General features: G+C 34.6%; 1 protein-coding gene across 1 annotated transcript in view; it reads right to left on the bottom strand.

Moving 5' to 3' along the window:
- The window catches only part of PSMD14 (proteasome 26S subunit, non-ATPase 14), a 93,264-nt gene that overhangs the window by 19,224 nt on the left and 58,281 nt on the right, over positions 1 to 15,759 (bottom strand). The window contains exon 7 of the mRNA XM_032857945.1: positions 5,531 to 5,638. Within this exon, the coding sequence (XP_032713836.1) occupies positions 5,531 to 5,638 (108 nt within the window). The remainder of the gene's footprint in view (positions 1 to 5,530; positions 5,639 to 15,759) is intronic.

Below are 15,759 nucleotides of genomic sequence, written 5' to 3'. Positions count from 1 at the left end.
AATTCTTATCTCAATAATCAACAAGAGTAGTGAATTAAATTTCAGTGCTCAGAAATGCCTGTGCTGTGCAGATCAACAAGTAGAATTAATCAGGGCCTTCCTTAGTATGTACTCATATTTATGTAAATTAGGAAGTGTATTCCATGGATGGAAGAATTAGAAGAAGGTACCTAGTCCTCCCAGTGGATAAAGCCTGACTGGAGAGTGGAACTTATACTAGGTTTCAGTTCCAAATTGCCCCTTCATTGAAGCACCATTGTGCAATGCCCTGACTATATAATTCTACAAAGCGGCCATAAAGCTGGTAACAGCTATGGCCAATAAATAAAGAAATTGGCCAGCTTGGGGCACCTGGGTGGCTCAGTCACTAAGCGTCTCCCTTCGGCTTAAGTCAGGTTTGAGCCCCGCATTGGACTCCCTGCCCAGCAGGAAGCCTGCTTCTCCCTCTCCCACTGCTTGTATTCCCTCTCTTGCTCTCTCTCTCTGTCAAATGAATAAATAAAATCTTGAAAAAAAAAAAAAAAAAAGAAAGAAAGAAATTGGCTAGTGGGCCCACAGTCCACATTTTAGAGATTAACTATACTGCTAAAATATAGAGTTTGGTATTTGAAGGCACTACCTACTTGATTTTTAATGACATTATTTAGACAAAATCAGTAAAACAGGCAGCATGAAAGATTAGGAGATATAATGATTAAAAAATACGTAAGTTTAAATAAAAGGATATCCTCAAGCACTCTTCCAATTTCACTTATTCATGGGCTGTGTACCCCCAGTACACTCCAAACCACAACTGGCCATATATAATCCTCCTTTCACATGAGCCCCCAAAAAACACAGCCTCAGTGAGTAATAAATTCTTTCAAATTAAGCAATTTCATCAACAGGTTGAGGCAGCATATGCTAAACAAAAGATTAGATTTATCAAGAGGGAGAAGCAACCTTTTGGAGGGGTCAAATTGCAAATTACACAGAATATACTAGCAAATGCCACAGTATGTCAAGCAGATAAAGGAGACAGCTAGGAAATTTCTTAACACATCATTACTTAACTTCTTAATTTACAATTAACAAACATATGATGGGGAAAATTTAGGCAATTCTTCATTAAAACAGGATACATTTCCCAAATTCATTCACTAATTGGCCATTTAAAATCTCCTAAGAGTTTCTCATAGGAGCATTCTTATAGCCTGATCTATTCTATAATATTATATACTGTGGGCTAAATATGCTTTCAGTGGTTGATCCAGGAAACTAGTCACTTACTACAGCACTGTTTCTAGGACAATACCTTTTGAATTTACTAACAGCAGGGAGTTTATTTATTTGCCTCTTGTGTATCCTGACCCTTGTTTTCTTTGTCAAACCTTGCTAACCTTTCAGGAAGGAAGTTCTGCCTAGGTTGGTACTTATTACCAGTCTAAGGGGCTATCTATTCTAGATGAAGAATGGTTTAGAGGATGACAGACAAAGGGTATTTTGAGATCCTGTTGATTAACTTCCTGATTATTTCCATGCTGCTTTAGTTAATCTTTAGAGTAGAGCTTCATAATTTTGTTAGTATGACAAATTCAAAACAAATAATCATTACAGTGAAATCAACTTTAAAATCAATCACCATTTGAATTATTCATATTTCTGTATTGTTCATTCATGTGATTTATTAAACTTAAGTACAAATATCTTTGGGAGACTAGATACCTAATCGCAAAGAATGTTCAAGACAGTCTAAACCACTATAGGATAAATAATAGCAAGAAGGGAAAGTAATAAACTTAGAACTGTAGTGATATATGAGCAAAGGTGGTAGAAACTATGGGATAAGGATATAAGCAGTTTATGAGAAGCAACCAGCTATTAGGTTGGAATGAATTGTGTAAGACGGTATTTTATGTAAAGGGATTTTTGACAACAGATCCTAGGATAAGATCCTTTACTTAAATGGCTCCCTATATATGCCTGTGTCAAATAACTACAAACAACTAAAACTTTACCCTCATCATACTTCACTGACCCCGCCCAGACTACTGAGAAGAGATTTAAGTTATTTTTTAAAAATTTTATTTATTTATTTGACAGAGAGAGACACAGCAAGGGAACACAAGCAGGGGGAGTGGGAGTGGGAGAAGCAGACTCCCCATGGAGCAGAGAGCCCGACAGCGGGGCTCGATCCCAGGACCCTGGGATCATGACCTGAGCTGAAGGCAGAGGCTTTAACCCACTGAGCTACCCAGGTGCCCCGAGATTTTAGTTATATCTCCATATACCCACTGCTATGGAAAAGCAGGCATATTATAAAATACACAGCTTACAAACTATACAATAATAATAACCTTTGGAGAGGTTCTTGATAGATCAAAAAAGTTCCATGCTCTTAAAAAAGGAGTGTTTATTTAGATCCAGAGGTAGGTTTGTTTGTCTTAAATTATTTTACACTGATAAAGTGAAAATGTGGGGCTGAATAATATCAATTACATATTTTTAAATAAATGGAGTTTTCCTTACATAAATATAATAACTCTGAAAAGAAACAAAATGTGTTTTATTGTTCCCTCAAGAGTGGAGAACTGGATTGCAAAAGGAGAAGAGAGTTTCTGTTAAATACCCTTTTGTAACTTGTGAATTTTGAACTGAATAAATATATACCTCTGCTAAAATTAATTATTTAATTAATTTCCAAGTAGAGTATAAAGAACCAGGAGTCCAGGTTATGATGCCAGTTCCTACGTTAACTCACTACAAAGTTCCCTCACCTACAAAATGACACAATGGTTCCTTCCAGAGCAACCGTTTTATAACTTACAGTAACTACTGATGCTTTTCAAATAGCTTAACTCTGTTAGACAATGCAATTGTAAGCAGGACTACACTTAGAGGTTCACAGGCCTTGCACAATGTATCTGTGCATCAATAGTTACAAAATTTCCATGCAGTTGACACCCAATCTTCACTTATACTATTGCTCCTAAGGATCTGAAATGTTTTGAACACTTTTTAAGTGGAATAGTTTAAAATTCTTAATTACTAAAATAAATTCTTGTTAACCCTCAATCCTATGTTTGACAATAATGGTAAATGTTCCAAGCACAAAATAATACAAAGTCTCGTACATTAAAACAAAAGCCTAGAATGTAAGCATCATACCTCTGCCTCCCTATCAGGATTATTAATGGCTTCCCTTATTTAAAACATGAAAGTTAAGATAAACTTTGTCTATTCATTTTTTCTTACAGATATTTCCAACATTGTTTTAGTGCTTTAAAAATCACATTTCCTGTAAGTAATGTATGTTTCATTGTAGAAAGTTTTAAGAAATATGGAAAAGGAAAAACAAGAAAAAAATTCCATTACCACCAAAGGTAGTAATCATTAACATCTTTGTACAGATAAATAGGCACAGTTTATAAAATACGTATTTGCAAAGAGGAGAACTTGTAAATCCTATTTTATAATCTTTTTCTTAACACATTTTAAACTTTCCTCAATTTACTAAACAGTAGTCTACAATATAAGCATAATTTCCCCCACTACAATAAGTATAGTAGTAAAAAAATCAGTGTTAGAAAAGCATTATTCGCCATCAGCATAAGTGCTGATAGTTGCTGTCAAGTTTCTATCCCTACTACTAGAAAGTTGGTGTAGGTGCAATGACCGTCTTAACACGAAGTCATTTTCCTTCAAAATAAAACCCCTTTGGAAAGGCTTCTGATCCCTGAGTCAAAGATTCTACTAACCTATGTCAAAATTCTATTATAAATATTACCAGTCCCTTCAGGTTCTTCTGGGTTGCTTTCTTTCTAGCTTATCTTAGAAACTAAGAAATAGTTTTATCTTAGAAACTAAGAAATAGTTTTAAAGTGTGGCTTTGTTCTGTTACTTGTTGGCTTGGTCCTATTTAAGTGGTTTAGTATTGAACTGTCTTAAAACTATAAAGCACCCAGATAGATGTCATTCTGATGGGCGCTATATAAAGTGTGAAACAAATGTATTTACGGATTTTAATTAGAAGGCAAAACAAACTAAAATGAAAGGAAAAACAATGATACTGTAGGTATTATACACCCAGGTCCTTTTAACTTGGGTTTGGAACTTGCTTTACAAGGTCCACCTTAAGTTATGAACTATAAGGTAGGACTAAAAAACACAAACTGGACTACTATAGGAAAAAGAACAAATTTTAATATTGATTTTATTCAATTTATGAAGTTAAAAAGCAGGTTTTACATTTAAAAGATGAAATCATCAACAGGTGGCTGTTCACTTGCAATTAGTAAAAACTTCTGGCAGAATTATACCACGTAGTAATCACAATGACCTTGGATTGTGAGATGCTACTTAACCTTTGGCAAAAAAAAAAAAAATAACGAAGCAGTATGATACTATGGGGGTTTATAAGAAAGGTCATTATCACAGGCTAAACATATATTCTCCTGGAACATACAAGCATGGGCTTGTCTGTACCCAATCAAAACACTGGTAGCTTATTTCATACTCATTAAACTTTACAGTTTTCCCTGACTTGTAAAACAATTTTATTCAAAAGCAACACACCTCAATCCTTTGAAACAAAAGGTTTCACTCTGATGAAGATTTCAAATGAGTGACTGCTGCAAAAGTAAGTGTCTAAAGGTGTAAAGTTATCAGAGTGTGACCCAGGCTTAACCATGGTTAACTGTCAAAGCCATAACTCCCCAAAGACAATCATATGACAGAGCCAGGTTTCAGAAGGCGAGAAGCAATAGCTATAGTAATGTCTTTGTCCTATGTGTTCTATTTAACCAAACATGGTATTTCTGTCCATTTAATTAATCTTCAGAGAAGCAATTAACTATACAGACACAGGTTGTGGTGCCTTTAAAAACACATTTAAAATAGTCTTTGCAGACAATGAAGATTTGTGTAAAAACAATGAGACATGTGAATGATACAAAAAAAACCCATTAATCACTCGGGAGGATATTAAACTCCTGCATTAACTGTAATAATGGTAGCTGACATTAGAACACAATATAAATGAATCAAAAGTAACAATACAGATATGTGTTGTAGGATTTATTTTAAATGTGGAGAGTAAACCAAAAAAAAGGCAGAAAGTTTTCAGTACCATTTAAAAGGAAATGTTTCTGTCTCTTATAGTGTATTGATTATCCCATTTTTAATGCTGAGAAACGTCCACTAACCAATCAATAATGATACCCCTAATGCACTCTACCCAAAACTTGTATCAGTCCTTTACTACAGTGTTAACCATACAAAGCCATAAGGTACTCTCAAGATAAAGACTCTACTATGCTCCCTAAAAGAGTATCCTCAAACTATGTTAGGGAAGTTTAAAGACTCCACTAAAAATGGACTCATAAATGAGCAAACCTAATTTCTGCAAGTGTTTCCATAATCTTCTTCTCAAGCACAAGAAAAATTAACTGCAAACAAATTAAAATGCTATGTATTAGATCTTAAAATGGCCATTTATAATAGGCTTTTAAAATTAAAACAGTTTTAACACATTATCAAATACAGGCATTACCTGGATAGATGGCTTGTTTAAATGACCCAGATTTGAGGTTGTTTGTCTTGGTTCATGTCCTAAGACCATCATATTAGCATTGATCAATCTGAAGGCATCAATAACAACCTGTAAAAATAAGGTGTCAGGTCAATTCTTTTTAAAAAGCAAGTGATGATGCCAAGCAACAGTGGACAGGCATGATCAACTTGCATCTGTTTCTGGCCTATTTCCAGAAAATCATTTAATTATAATATTAATAAAAAAGAACCTCCTGCTGACTGTGCCATCAGCACACCACCCTCTATCTTGTAATGTAAGGTGACACCAATTATTGCAATTTTCATGAAGCAGTAAAGAAAAATATTAACTTTGCATCTTTATTATTGAAATACATCATTATTAAAACTTACACAGCAAACAGCCTCCACTGGTGTGCATATGTTTGTCACCTAAATTTTACCTAATCAAAATGAATGACAAAGAGAAACTAAAACTGAAAGTGAGCACAAGCTAAGGGACCACATGTAAAGCCCAGCCCTGTCACATCAATTATACTCCCACAGTACTTGAAATGACAACAAAATTACAGCCAGCAAGGCACTTGCTCCTGTATTCTCTTCTAGTCAGATACCTTTTACTTCTTGTGACTATAAAAGACTTTATACCTTGTCTGATGGCCTTAAATAGCCAAGCCACTGTCAAGAATAGGAGGCAAACACAAGAAAACCAAGGTCATCTGTGATTTAGGCCAGGAACACAGTATAGACTGAGATGGCCATGAGTTCAGAGTAAAGACGTAACGATAGGTATCATCTTTTTCTAAGTGTATTCAATTTCTGTATAAAAAGAGTTCAAACTTACGTAATACAGTATCATCTGTTAGCTCTTATATATTAAGATATTTAACAAGAATCATGTATTATCTGAACACTTTGTTCTGTTCATTATCAAGGATTTGAAAGAACTCATTAAAGCTTTTAAATGTGAAGTTTTATGTAAAGCACTGGGACTTTAAGACAGATGCTTCTTTCCGGGAATTTAAATCAATTACCTAGAGAATAAACTCAATACTTCTGTCACATAAAAAAATCTTAAAGCAGGATAATACATTTTTCTAGATTTGCCTTAAAAGTGCTTTAATTGAGATTAACATTATAAAAGTTATCATCAACTAGACTGTTTCCTGTTTCCATATAGTTTGAGTACAGCTGAGCAAGTAGTTGAATAAGAGGAGAAAAGCAAATTTATTTTCAAGTTAAGCCAAATTAAATCTAATCAAGTCTGAACAGTATGTTTGTAGGAAGTATGTATACATGCTGTATACTAAAGAACAAGATCTAAAGAAAGAAAAAGTCACACTTTCTAAAAGGCTACCACAGAGGGTCAACAAATAGGACAAAGCGAACAAACAGACCGAAAAGTATTACAAGTGTCCACTCTGGCAGGCCAACAACAACCACAAAAATCAACTATGAAATTTTGCTTTTATTTCTAACAGTTTGAATTTCCCCAGAGTCCTCTTGCCTCAAAATAAAATCAAGTATTCCCAGAACATACATGATTTAATAGTTTGTGAAAACTCCTTTTTCTTTCTATATAACTGTAATTCAGACTTAACTTTAACATTTATATATAAATAAATATGGCCTGGGTTTATACTTCTTGCTTTTACTTATATTTTTGTCATTTATTTTTAAAAAACAATAAAAATAGGTACTAATATTAGACATGCTTTAATTAGATATTATCATAGTTTTTTTTAAAAAGATTTTATTTATTTATTTATTTGACAGACAGAGATCACAAGTAGGCAGAGAGGCAGGCAGAGAGTGAGAGGGGGAGGCAGGCTCCCCACTGAGCAGAGTGTCCAACATGGGGCTCAATCCCAGGACCCTGAGATCATGACCTGAGCCGAAGGCAGAGGCTTAACTCACTGAGCCACCCAGGCACCCCAGATATTATCATAATTTCAAACACTTGCTTAAAAATATAGAAGTAAAATTTTCTACTAAAAAGCACTTAAAATGTGAAAAATAAATATATAAAATGTAAGCAAAAGATCTTTTTTAAGATTTTATTTATTCATTTAACAGAGAGAAACAGTGAGAGTGGGAACATAAGGAGAGGGAAAAGCAGGCTTCCTGCTGAGCAGGGAGCCCAGTGTGGGGCTCAATCCCAGGACCCAGGGACCATGACCTGAGCTGAAGGCAGCCGCTGCTTAAGACTGAGCCACCCAGGCGCCCCAGAAGTGACCATTTTAATAGATGTACTTAAATAAATTCAGGATTAAGAACTGCCACCATTTAAGGACTGTGGTAAATTTAAGAGCCAAGCATCGTTTTAGCCCAATTGTTCTTAGAATACTTTGATTCCATTTTAAGATTTCCGTAAAATCATTTGCAGGAAAAAAACCGATCCTACAAAACTACAAAAATTCCATCACATATCACAACAAAATGCCTATATATTGTTTTATACCAAACACTTTCAAACTAGAACAGCAGGCAGCTATTTTACATGCGAAAATCTCCATAATATTTCTCTGGAATATTATAAGCAGGTGTGAAACTTCATAAAAAGAAAACGAAAATACCAGCTAAGTAGGTATTTATGATCAGTCAGAAACAAATCTACAACAAAAAAATTAAACTCTATTAAAAAAATGAGAAAAAGTTTAAAAATATACTACTCAAATAATAAATGATGGCCAATGTGAAATGACATGCTTAGATCTATGACAATTCCTGAATAGCAATATGATAGCCAATAGAAAAGAATACTTTAACTACACCAAGATTAAAGGAATTTGCTGCCATTGCTATAGCAACTGTCTTAAGGAAACTAACATGTTCAACAACCTGCAGACCAAAATTAGATTTAGTACGCAATAAAAATATAAATATGGCAATATAGTCTACATTTTAATCTGTACAATTTTATAATTGCCTTTTGCACTGTGAGAATAAGTGGGTTCCTCCTTTAGAGCAACCTATCAAAATAGACTCATTAATGTCCAGTGCACTAATGAGCAATGGGTGAAGAAGGTGTTAATTATGCCACAGTAAGATTCAAGAAAAAGCCCTGGTGAGCACTTGGAGGTGTGTATAAGCTGAAGGCGTTTCTCCATGTTTATGTATTTACAGCATGATGCAACAGAGTGACAGCAAAGTGGTCACTCCATGGATCAGAAAGGAAATCTTAGATACAATATACTGCAAAAAGAACCCCCAAAGATTAATTAAGGTATGGGGAAGGGGACAGGGGCAAGAATCCATTTTTGGAGCTACATGAATCTTCTGAACAGTTTGTTTTGAAGTAGACATACATTAAACCAGTCCAGTTTACAGCTTATAAATCCAAACAGTAATGTAGCCAAAAACTTTGCACAAAAATACCTCATTAATATGTAATAACAAAAACTTTCAAATGAAAGTGTAGAGATTATTTTCAGGAATGTGATGCCAGACTTTTGTAATTCCTTTCCATGCTGAAGTCCTATCTACCAGACTGAATCTCTATCCACCAGCCTGACCATTTAATTTTTTCTGGTACAAGTGCCTTGAGACTTTTCAGAGGTCACTGCAACAGTAGACAGCTTATAACAAAACCATTAGCAGTTTGGCTAGCTTAGGGAAACCTCTTACTTTCCTTTTTTGTTTATTATCACTGCATGAATCTGCAGCATATGATAGTTTATAATTTCTCAGGCTTGTTAAATTCATGTTAAAGGTCTGTTTTCTTGTTGAATAAATTTTGTTCATATAATGCTGCCTATTTCATACACTCAGTCTTTAATAGCACCTTTGGTCTATGCGCAACTCACAGATCAAAACAGAGGACTAAAATAGGGGTTGATGATGCTATTTACATGTGTGATTCCTGCTGTCTTCTTGTTAGTAGCTTTAATATAATAGAAGACCTTGTCTGTTTTGTAATTAACACATCTTTACTGGAGAGATATTTGGAAGTGATTGCTGTGAATATACTGGTTAGTAAAATAAACACAATCACACACCACTTTCTGTTATCAGACAAATTTGTGAATTGTACACATTATACTCCAGATCAACAAACTGTGATATAACAGCCAAGTAGAAGACACATATTTATATAACCCTTTATTTTTCTGAAAATATGTATTCACTCTGACCTTGCAAATATAATTAGCTTGTGGGATGTGCAGATTTCAGTACCATGGTTGCTTTACTAATTGCAACTCTTGGAAATAGATACTAAATATTTGGAAGCTGCCAATACAAAATAAAAACTGCATCTTTTTTGTACATCTGTCTTAGCTTATAAAAGCAAAATACTTTTAAAAACAATACTGTGTTCCATATTTATTCCAAGCACACCCAAGGGTCAATAACCTATCATTTCATTTTAATAACGAATCTGGTTTAGGACTCAAAACTGTAATTATTTTCAAATTCCATCTAATCCATAATTTTTTGGCTTCTTTCATGAGTATAGTACAGTTTACCCAATATGCTATTTATTTTCAAATTCATATTTTCATATCAGCTGCTAGGTCATTGAGAGACTAAATTTCTAAAGCATCAATCCATGTTTCCCAATTTTTCCATTCAAAGGAGGCTATATTGTGAAGCCCCTAAAATTAATACAAAGGTGTCAGAAAGAAAAACACATAAACACTTTTGGCAGTAGTCACTGCCTCTGTCTCTGTCTCTGTCTCTCTCTCCTAACAGTAGCTGCCTCAGGCATTTCCAATTGTTCTTATATTGAAGTCAATGACTATGGAAAGTGCTTATAAATAAAATGAACTGAATTTTTTTTAAACAAAGCTTGAAAGAAAAATTTTAAGACCTCAAAATCAATGTCATATATCAAAAAAAAGAAAAAAGTTGTAATTCAGTTACCAGTTACTACATATTTAAAAACATAAAGACTCCAAATGACTATAAAAAATGCTAGGTATAAAAGAAAAGCAGCACTCCATATCAAATACCCTTTATCACCTAGAAATGACCTATTATCAACTGCTTAGGTTGTTTCTAGATTCTTTAAAAATTAAGAGTGCATTTGACCTGGGAAGTACTGCGGGGGTTTGTGACCCTTTCGTTACTTCTGCTGCCATGCACTGCCAAGCATCTATAAGAGAAAAACATCTTCTGTCTCTTGTAAGCCCATAGCATAAAAAATTCAAAGAAATCTTACTTTTTATGCCATTTCCAATGAAAAGCACTAAGAACTAAAACTGACTCATGCCAAATGCATATCACTGAATTGCTGTGATTTCTTAGTCTCAAGTTTGCAACACGGAAATTATTTATAAAATGTCAATTTTAGCTCTGGAAAAGAAATTCCTATGTGTATGTACATTTTCTTTCTTCATCCTTGGAGAACTGCTTACTGTAGCTAGAGATCTGTAGTACAACTTCAATATACTGGGAGAGAAGGGGGATGGGGTGTAACTAGCATAATTTACTTTTTTTTGACAAGTGAAGACATGCATCAAAATTCAAACAGTAAAGCCACAAGTTCTGAACATGTATGCCTTAATGAAAACAAATGGATCTTAAGCAACTAGTATGGCAAAAGGTAATTAGACATTTTTAGATTCATAAAACTTTATAAAAAGAATATAGTTAAATCATAAAGTTCAGAAATTTTTAGGGTATGCATGTAGTCAGTCTAATATAGCTACTTAAATGCTTGAGCCACTGGAGTCACAATCCTGCCTAAGTTACAATTCTGGTTCTACCACTGGCTCGCTCAGCAATGGGGATAAGTTATTTACGCTCTCAATGTCTCCATTTGCTCATGAACGACACCTCACAAAGCTGGTGATAAGATTAAATAAAATACATGTATACCTGCCACTGTAGTTCTTAGTGTCATTAACTGCGGCAGTCACAGAGCTGACCACCTCAGACCTCCGTTCAACAGAAGCTGCTGCAGAGAGAGCATAGCAGACTCACCACCTCCACATGCTACACCTTCGACTGGGAGTTTACCCCAGGTCATGTTTGCCTCGGACTACTCCCAGCCAATGACAAAGTGGGGGTACTAGAAACTAGGCATTCCTTCCAAAGAGAAAGCATTCCTCTAAAGGGCAACTCATCAGTCTGACTGAAACTTTCTCAGAAACATGCTGTATAGCCCGATTCAGTTCCTACCTTCCCAATTCCACCCAATTCCCAATTCTACCTTCCCTTTCTCCTTCCACAGAGTCACACCTGTACTGCTGTCCCCTGTGTATCACAGGTATTTACCCAAATAAATCTTTTGCATAGCTAATCCCATTTGAAACCTCCTTCTTGGAGCACCCCAACTGACCTAGTCAACAGAGCAGAATACTGTTAGTGCGATAGAGTGCTAAAGTTAGAAAAGAGCTACTTCCAAAACTACATCAGGATTATAAATGTGGCATTCATAGACACTTGACATATGAAAAACATCATAGAAAATTAGGGAGGGAGCATCTGGCTGGCTCAGTCGAAAGGCCACGCAACTCTTAATCGTGGGGTCGTGAGTTCAAGCCCCACACTGGGGATTGAGACTACTTAAATAAAGAAAATATTTTTTTTAAAGAAAATATTTTAAAAAGAAAAGAAAATTAGGGAGAAACATTTAAAGACATCTATTTCCTTAGAAAAATTCCTAATTAAAGTTTTTTTTAGGGGCGCCTGGGTGGCTCAGATGGTTGAACATCTGCCTTTGGCTCAGGTCATGATCTCCAGCTCCTAGGATCAAACCCCAAGTCAGGCTCCTGGCTCAGTGGAGATCTGTTTCTCCCTCTCACTCTGCCTCTCCCCCTGCTCAAGCACTCTCCCTCTCCCACATAAATAAATCTTTAAAAAAAAAATATTTTTTTTTAAGTATACAGTTATACCAAATACTATCTTTTAAAAAGTCACAATATCCCTAGAATCTTGACACTCCTGCATAACAGATATTTCTAGACCATGACAAATACACACTAAACTTAAAAACTGAACTAGACTATTTATGAGCTACAAGAGACTATCACCTCTGAGTCACTGGTCTGATACCAACTTAGAATACCAATTCTGATAGCTACTTACCCAACCTATATAAAATGAACAAGTGACTTCAGATTCCTTTCTGGTATAAAAACTAAAGCAATACAGTTGGTATGCTTCTTGATAGTTGCCCAAAAAGGAAAGAAATAAAAAGCTTTAGAGATTAAAAGTTAGAGCTCAACCATGTTAACAATTAACAAGGTGGTAAGGCAGATGGATAAGGGGAATAAAGGATTTACATATATTGCTTGTGCTTTAACATCATCTTTAAGAAAATTGCAAACCACCATCTCTCACTAGGCAAGGTCATTTTTGCAAGAAAAATATGTAAGAGTTAATACTTGGTTGTGTATCACTTTTATATATTTTTATTGAGCTTATTAATTATTATACAGAAATTACCTTGTGTAAGCCTCTGAAATACTGAGAGGTAGGTATTAATATTCACAATTTATGGATGAGAAAATGGAGGTTCAGAGAACATGGAAAAATTAAATGAGATGACACAACAAGCAAAGTGATACCACTATGATTTGTACATACATAGCATGCCAAAGCTAGTACTCTTCATCACCAAGCTATTTGATACAACACTTTCTCCTAACACAAACACAAGAAAGGAGTACTATTAGATTCAGTTACTTGACAGCAATGTTTGTATCTTATTCGCCATCACATATCCATTCCCCAGCAGAGTACCTGGCACACATAATATGGTACAGAATAAATATCTATTGAAATCAAGATATCCAAAGAAAGCATTTTATATAAAGTTTCACCATTCATGTTTATTTTTCCTTCCAAAAAAGGGGGGAGGGCATGTGTTTTCTATAAAAATCTAATCACTAGGTTTACAAAATACATACTTTCGATTTCTTTATCACTGATCTGTTCTGAATTCATAAAATACTCTCCCATGGCATACTGAACTGAAAAACCCAAACATCAGAAAGCACTGATCTGTGTTTAATTTAGAACAAAAACTCATCCAGTAAAGCAATTTGGAATGTAAAAAGTGGCAGTGGGTATCTATTAATCAGCTTACTAGTCGTCTAAGAATAATCACTGAGGAATGAACTAAGACCTACAAGAATATCTGGCATCATAATCAATCTTAACTTCTTTAGGAAATTACAACAATAAGAACATATTAAACTTATTAAAATATATAGGCTATGGAAAGGCTTATATAAAGTCATAGTTTGCATTTGCTGGTACAATACTGGCATTAACAGGGAGTAGATCTTGTTCTTTATATCTACAGTGTATGCCTGTGACACTGTAGTCAACAGTAAGGATCTGGTGAATGACCAAGCATCATCCCCATCATTAGACTGGGGAAAGAAAAGTATTTCAGAATCAAAAGTCAATAAATAATTTTCTTATAGATAATGGGAAGACTTTTAAAGGTTTTCCTTTATCTTTACTAAAACAGCTTAATTTGAATTAATTTGAAACAGATTTCTATCACTCAAAATACATAGCAAGTACTAAACAATAATAAAGTAGCTCAAAGACTATGTTATTAAAACAGAATCTTTAAACAATAATAAAGTAGCTCAAAGACTATGTTATTAAAACAGAATCTTTAAACTATAAATTAAACACAGAAACTGTAAATTAAAAGAACTATACTAAGAAGTGTTAGTTCTGTATAAGATTTATGTTTCTTAGAACTTCAAACATAAAATTGCTTTAACATTCCTAGCTGACAATTTCTGATAATAAGAGTATAAAACAGGAAGCAAACAAAAGATAATATAGTAACTAAACTTGTTCCAAGTGTTGGATGGGTATGCTCACAGAGCTATATTAGGAGTGGAAATAGAATTTTTATGTGTCCTATTTTCTATTTTTCTCTTGCAATCTGGAAAACTAGATGAAGAAAAGGTGTGTGTGTGTGTGTGTGTGTGTGTATACAATCTGAGAGTAGGACTATCAAGCCCTAACTGACCCTTATGGGATACTGATCAAAAGAAAATCTTATGAATAACAGGTATTCTAAATATCTTTCACTATCTTCAGCCTATGGCTATACCACCCTGAATGCAATCAATCTTGTCTGATCTCAGAAGCTAAGTAGGGTCAGGCCTGGTTAGTACTTGGATGGGAGACATTAATCATTTCAAAGGCCAGAATCTTAATGCATTTATTTTTCTCTCCACCAGCATGTCCTAGAGAAATATGTCAGAAAAATAGTAAGTGCTCAATAAAAAAATCAGCTGATTCAAAAGAGTCTTCTTAAATTAGGAGGTACAAAACACAAGGGCAAGCAAGTTTTCATTTCTTTTGTAGTTATTACCCTTACCTTTTTTTTCTTTTAAAGACTTTATTTATTTATTTGACAGACAGAGATCACAAGCAGGCAGAGAGAGGGGGGGAAGCAGGCTCCCGGCTGAGCAGAGAGCCCGATGTGGGGCTCAACCCCAGGACCGAGATCACGACCCGAGCTGAAGGCAGAGGCTTATTAACCCACTGAGCCGCCCAGGCGCCCTTACCCTTACCTTCTTAAAGTGAGCAACACAGTTACAGACTTGTTCTTTAAAAAAATTCTCAGAAATATTCATATCCTATATTTTAAAATAAGCTAGTTGTTAATCTATTTAAGTAGCAATTAATTTAATCTTGAGAATAAAATGTCACTTATTGCACATCTCCTATAAAGCATGCACACTCTAATCATAACATATCACTTCACAATACTAGGAGATGGGTACTAAAAGCCCTGATTTATAGATGACAAAACTGAAGCTCAAGATTGGATAACTTGCTCAAAGTCATACCAGAAGAGATAAAGAGATAAAAATGGGATTCGACTGAAGTCCTGGTCACAAAGCTTGTGCTCTTCATTACTCTATGCCCTGCCATTATGATACGTATTTTTCCACAGTAAGAAGAAAAAGCTAAGACAAAACTATTTTTGAGTAGTTTAAAATCTCCACCACCTTAAAGCTTCTAATACAAAACTTTTGGATAAGTAAAATATTTGCCCTGCCCCCTTACCCTGAAAAAGAAAATCTTATAAATCTCTGAAAAATAATAGGTAAATGCTCATAATATTCATTCTCTAATTCTTTCCTCCTACATTTGCATTTACTTTTCAAAGCCCCGTCTTTTTTTAAATGAAATATTGAATAAAGACAACAATAACACCACCAAAAACTACTCATTTTACATTCTAATATATCTGTGAAAAAAGCATGAACAAAGAGGTAAGTAAGTATACCACCTGGAATAGAA

This window comes from Lontra canadensis, unplaced genomic scaffold (assembly GCF_010015895.1).
Source record: "Lontra canadensis isolate GAN:19392208 unplaced genomic scaffold, GSC_riverotter_1.0 scaffold13, whole genome shotgun sequence".
NCBI classification, from domain to species: domain Eukaryota; kingdom Metazoa; phylum Chordata; class Mammalia; order Carnivora; family Mustelidae; genus Lontra; species Lontra canadensis.
The sequence above is the reverse complement of the archived record's forward strand: the minus strand, read 5'-3'. Positions and strand labels throughout refer to the sequence as shown.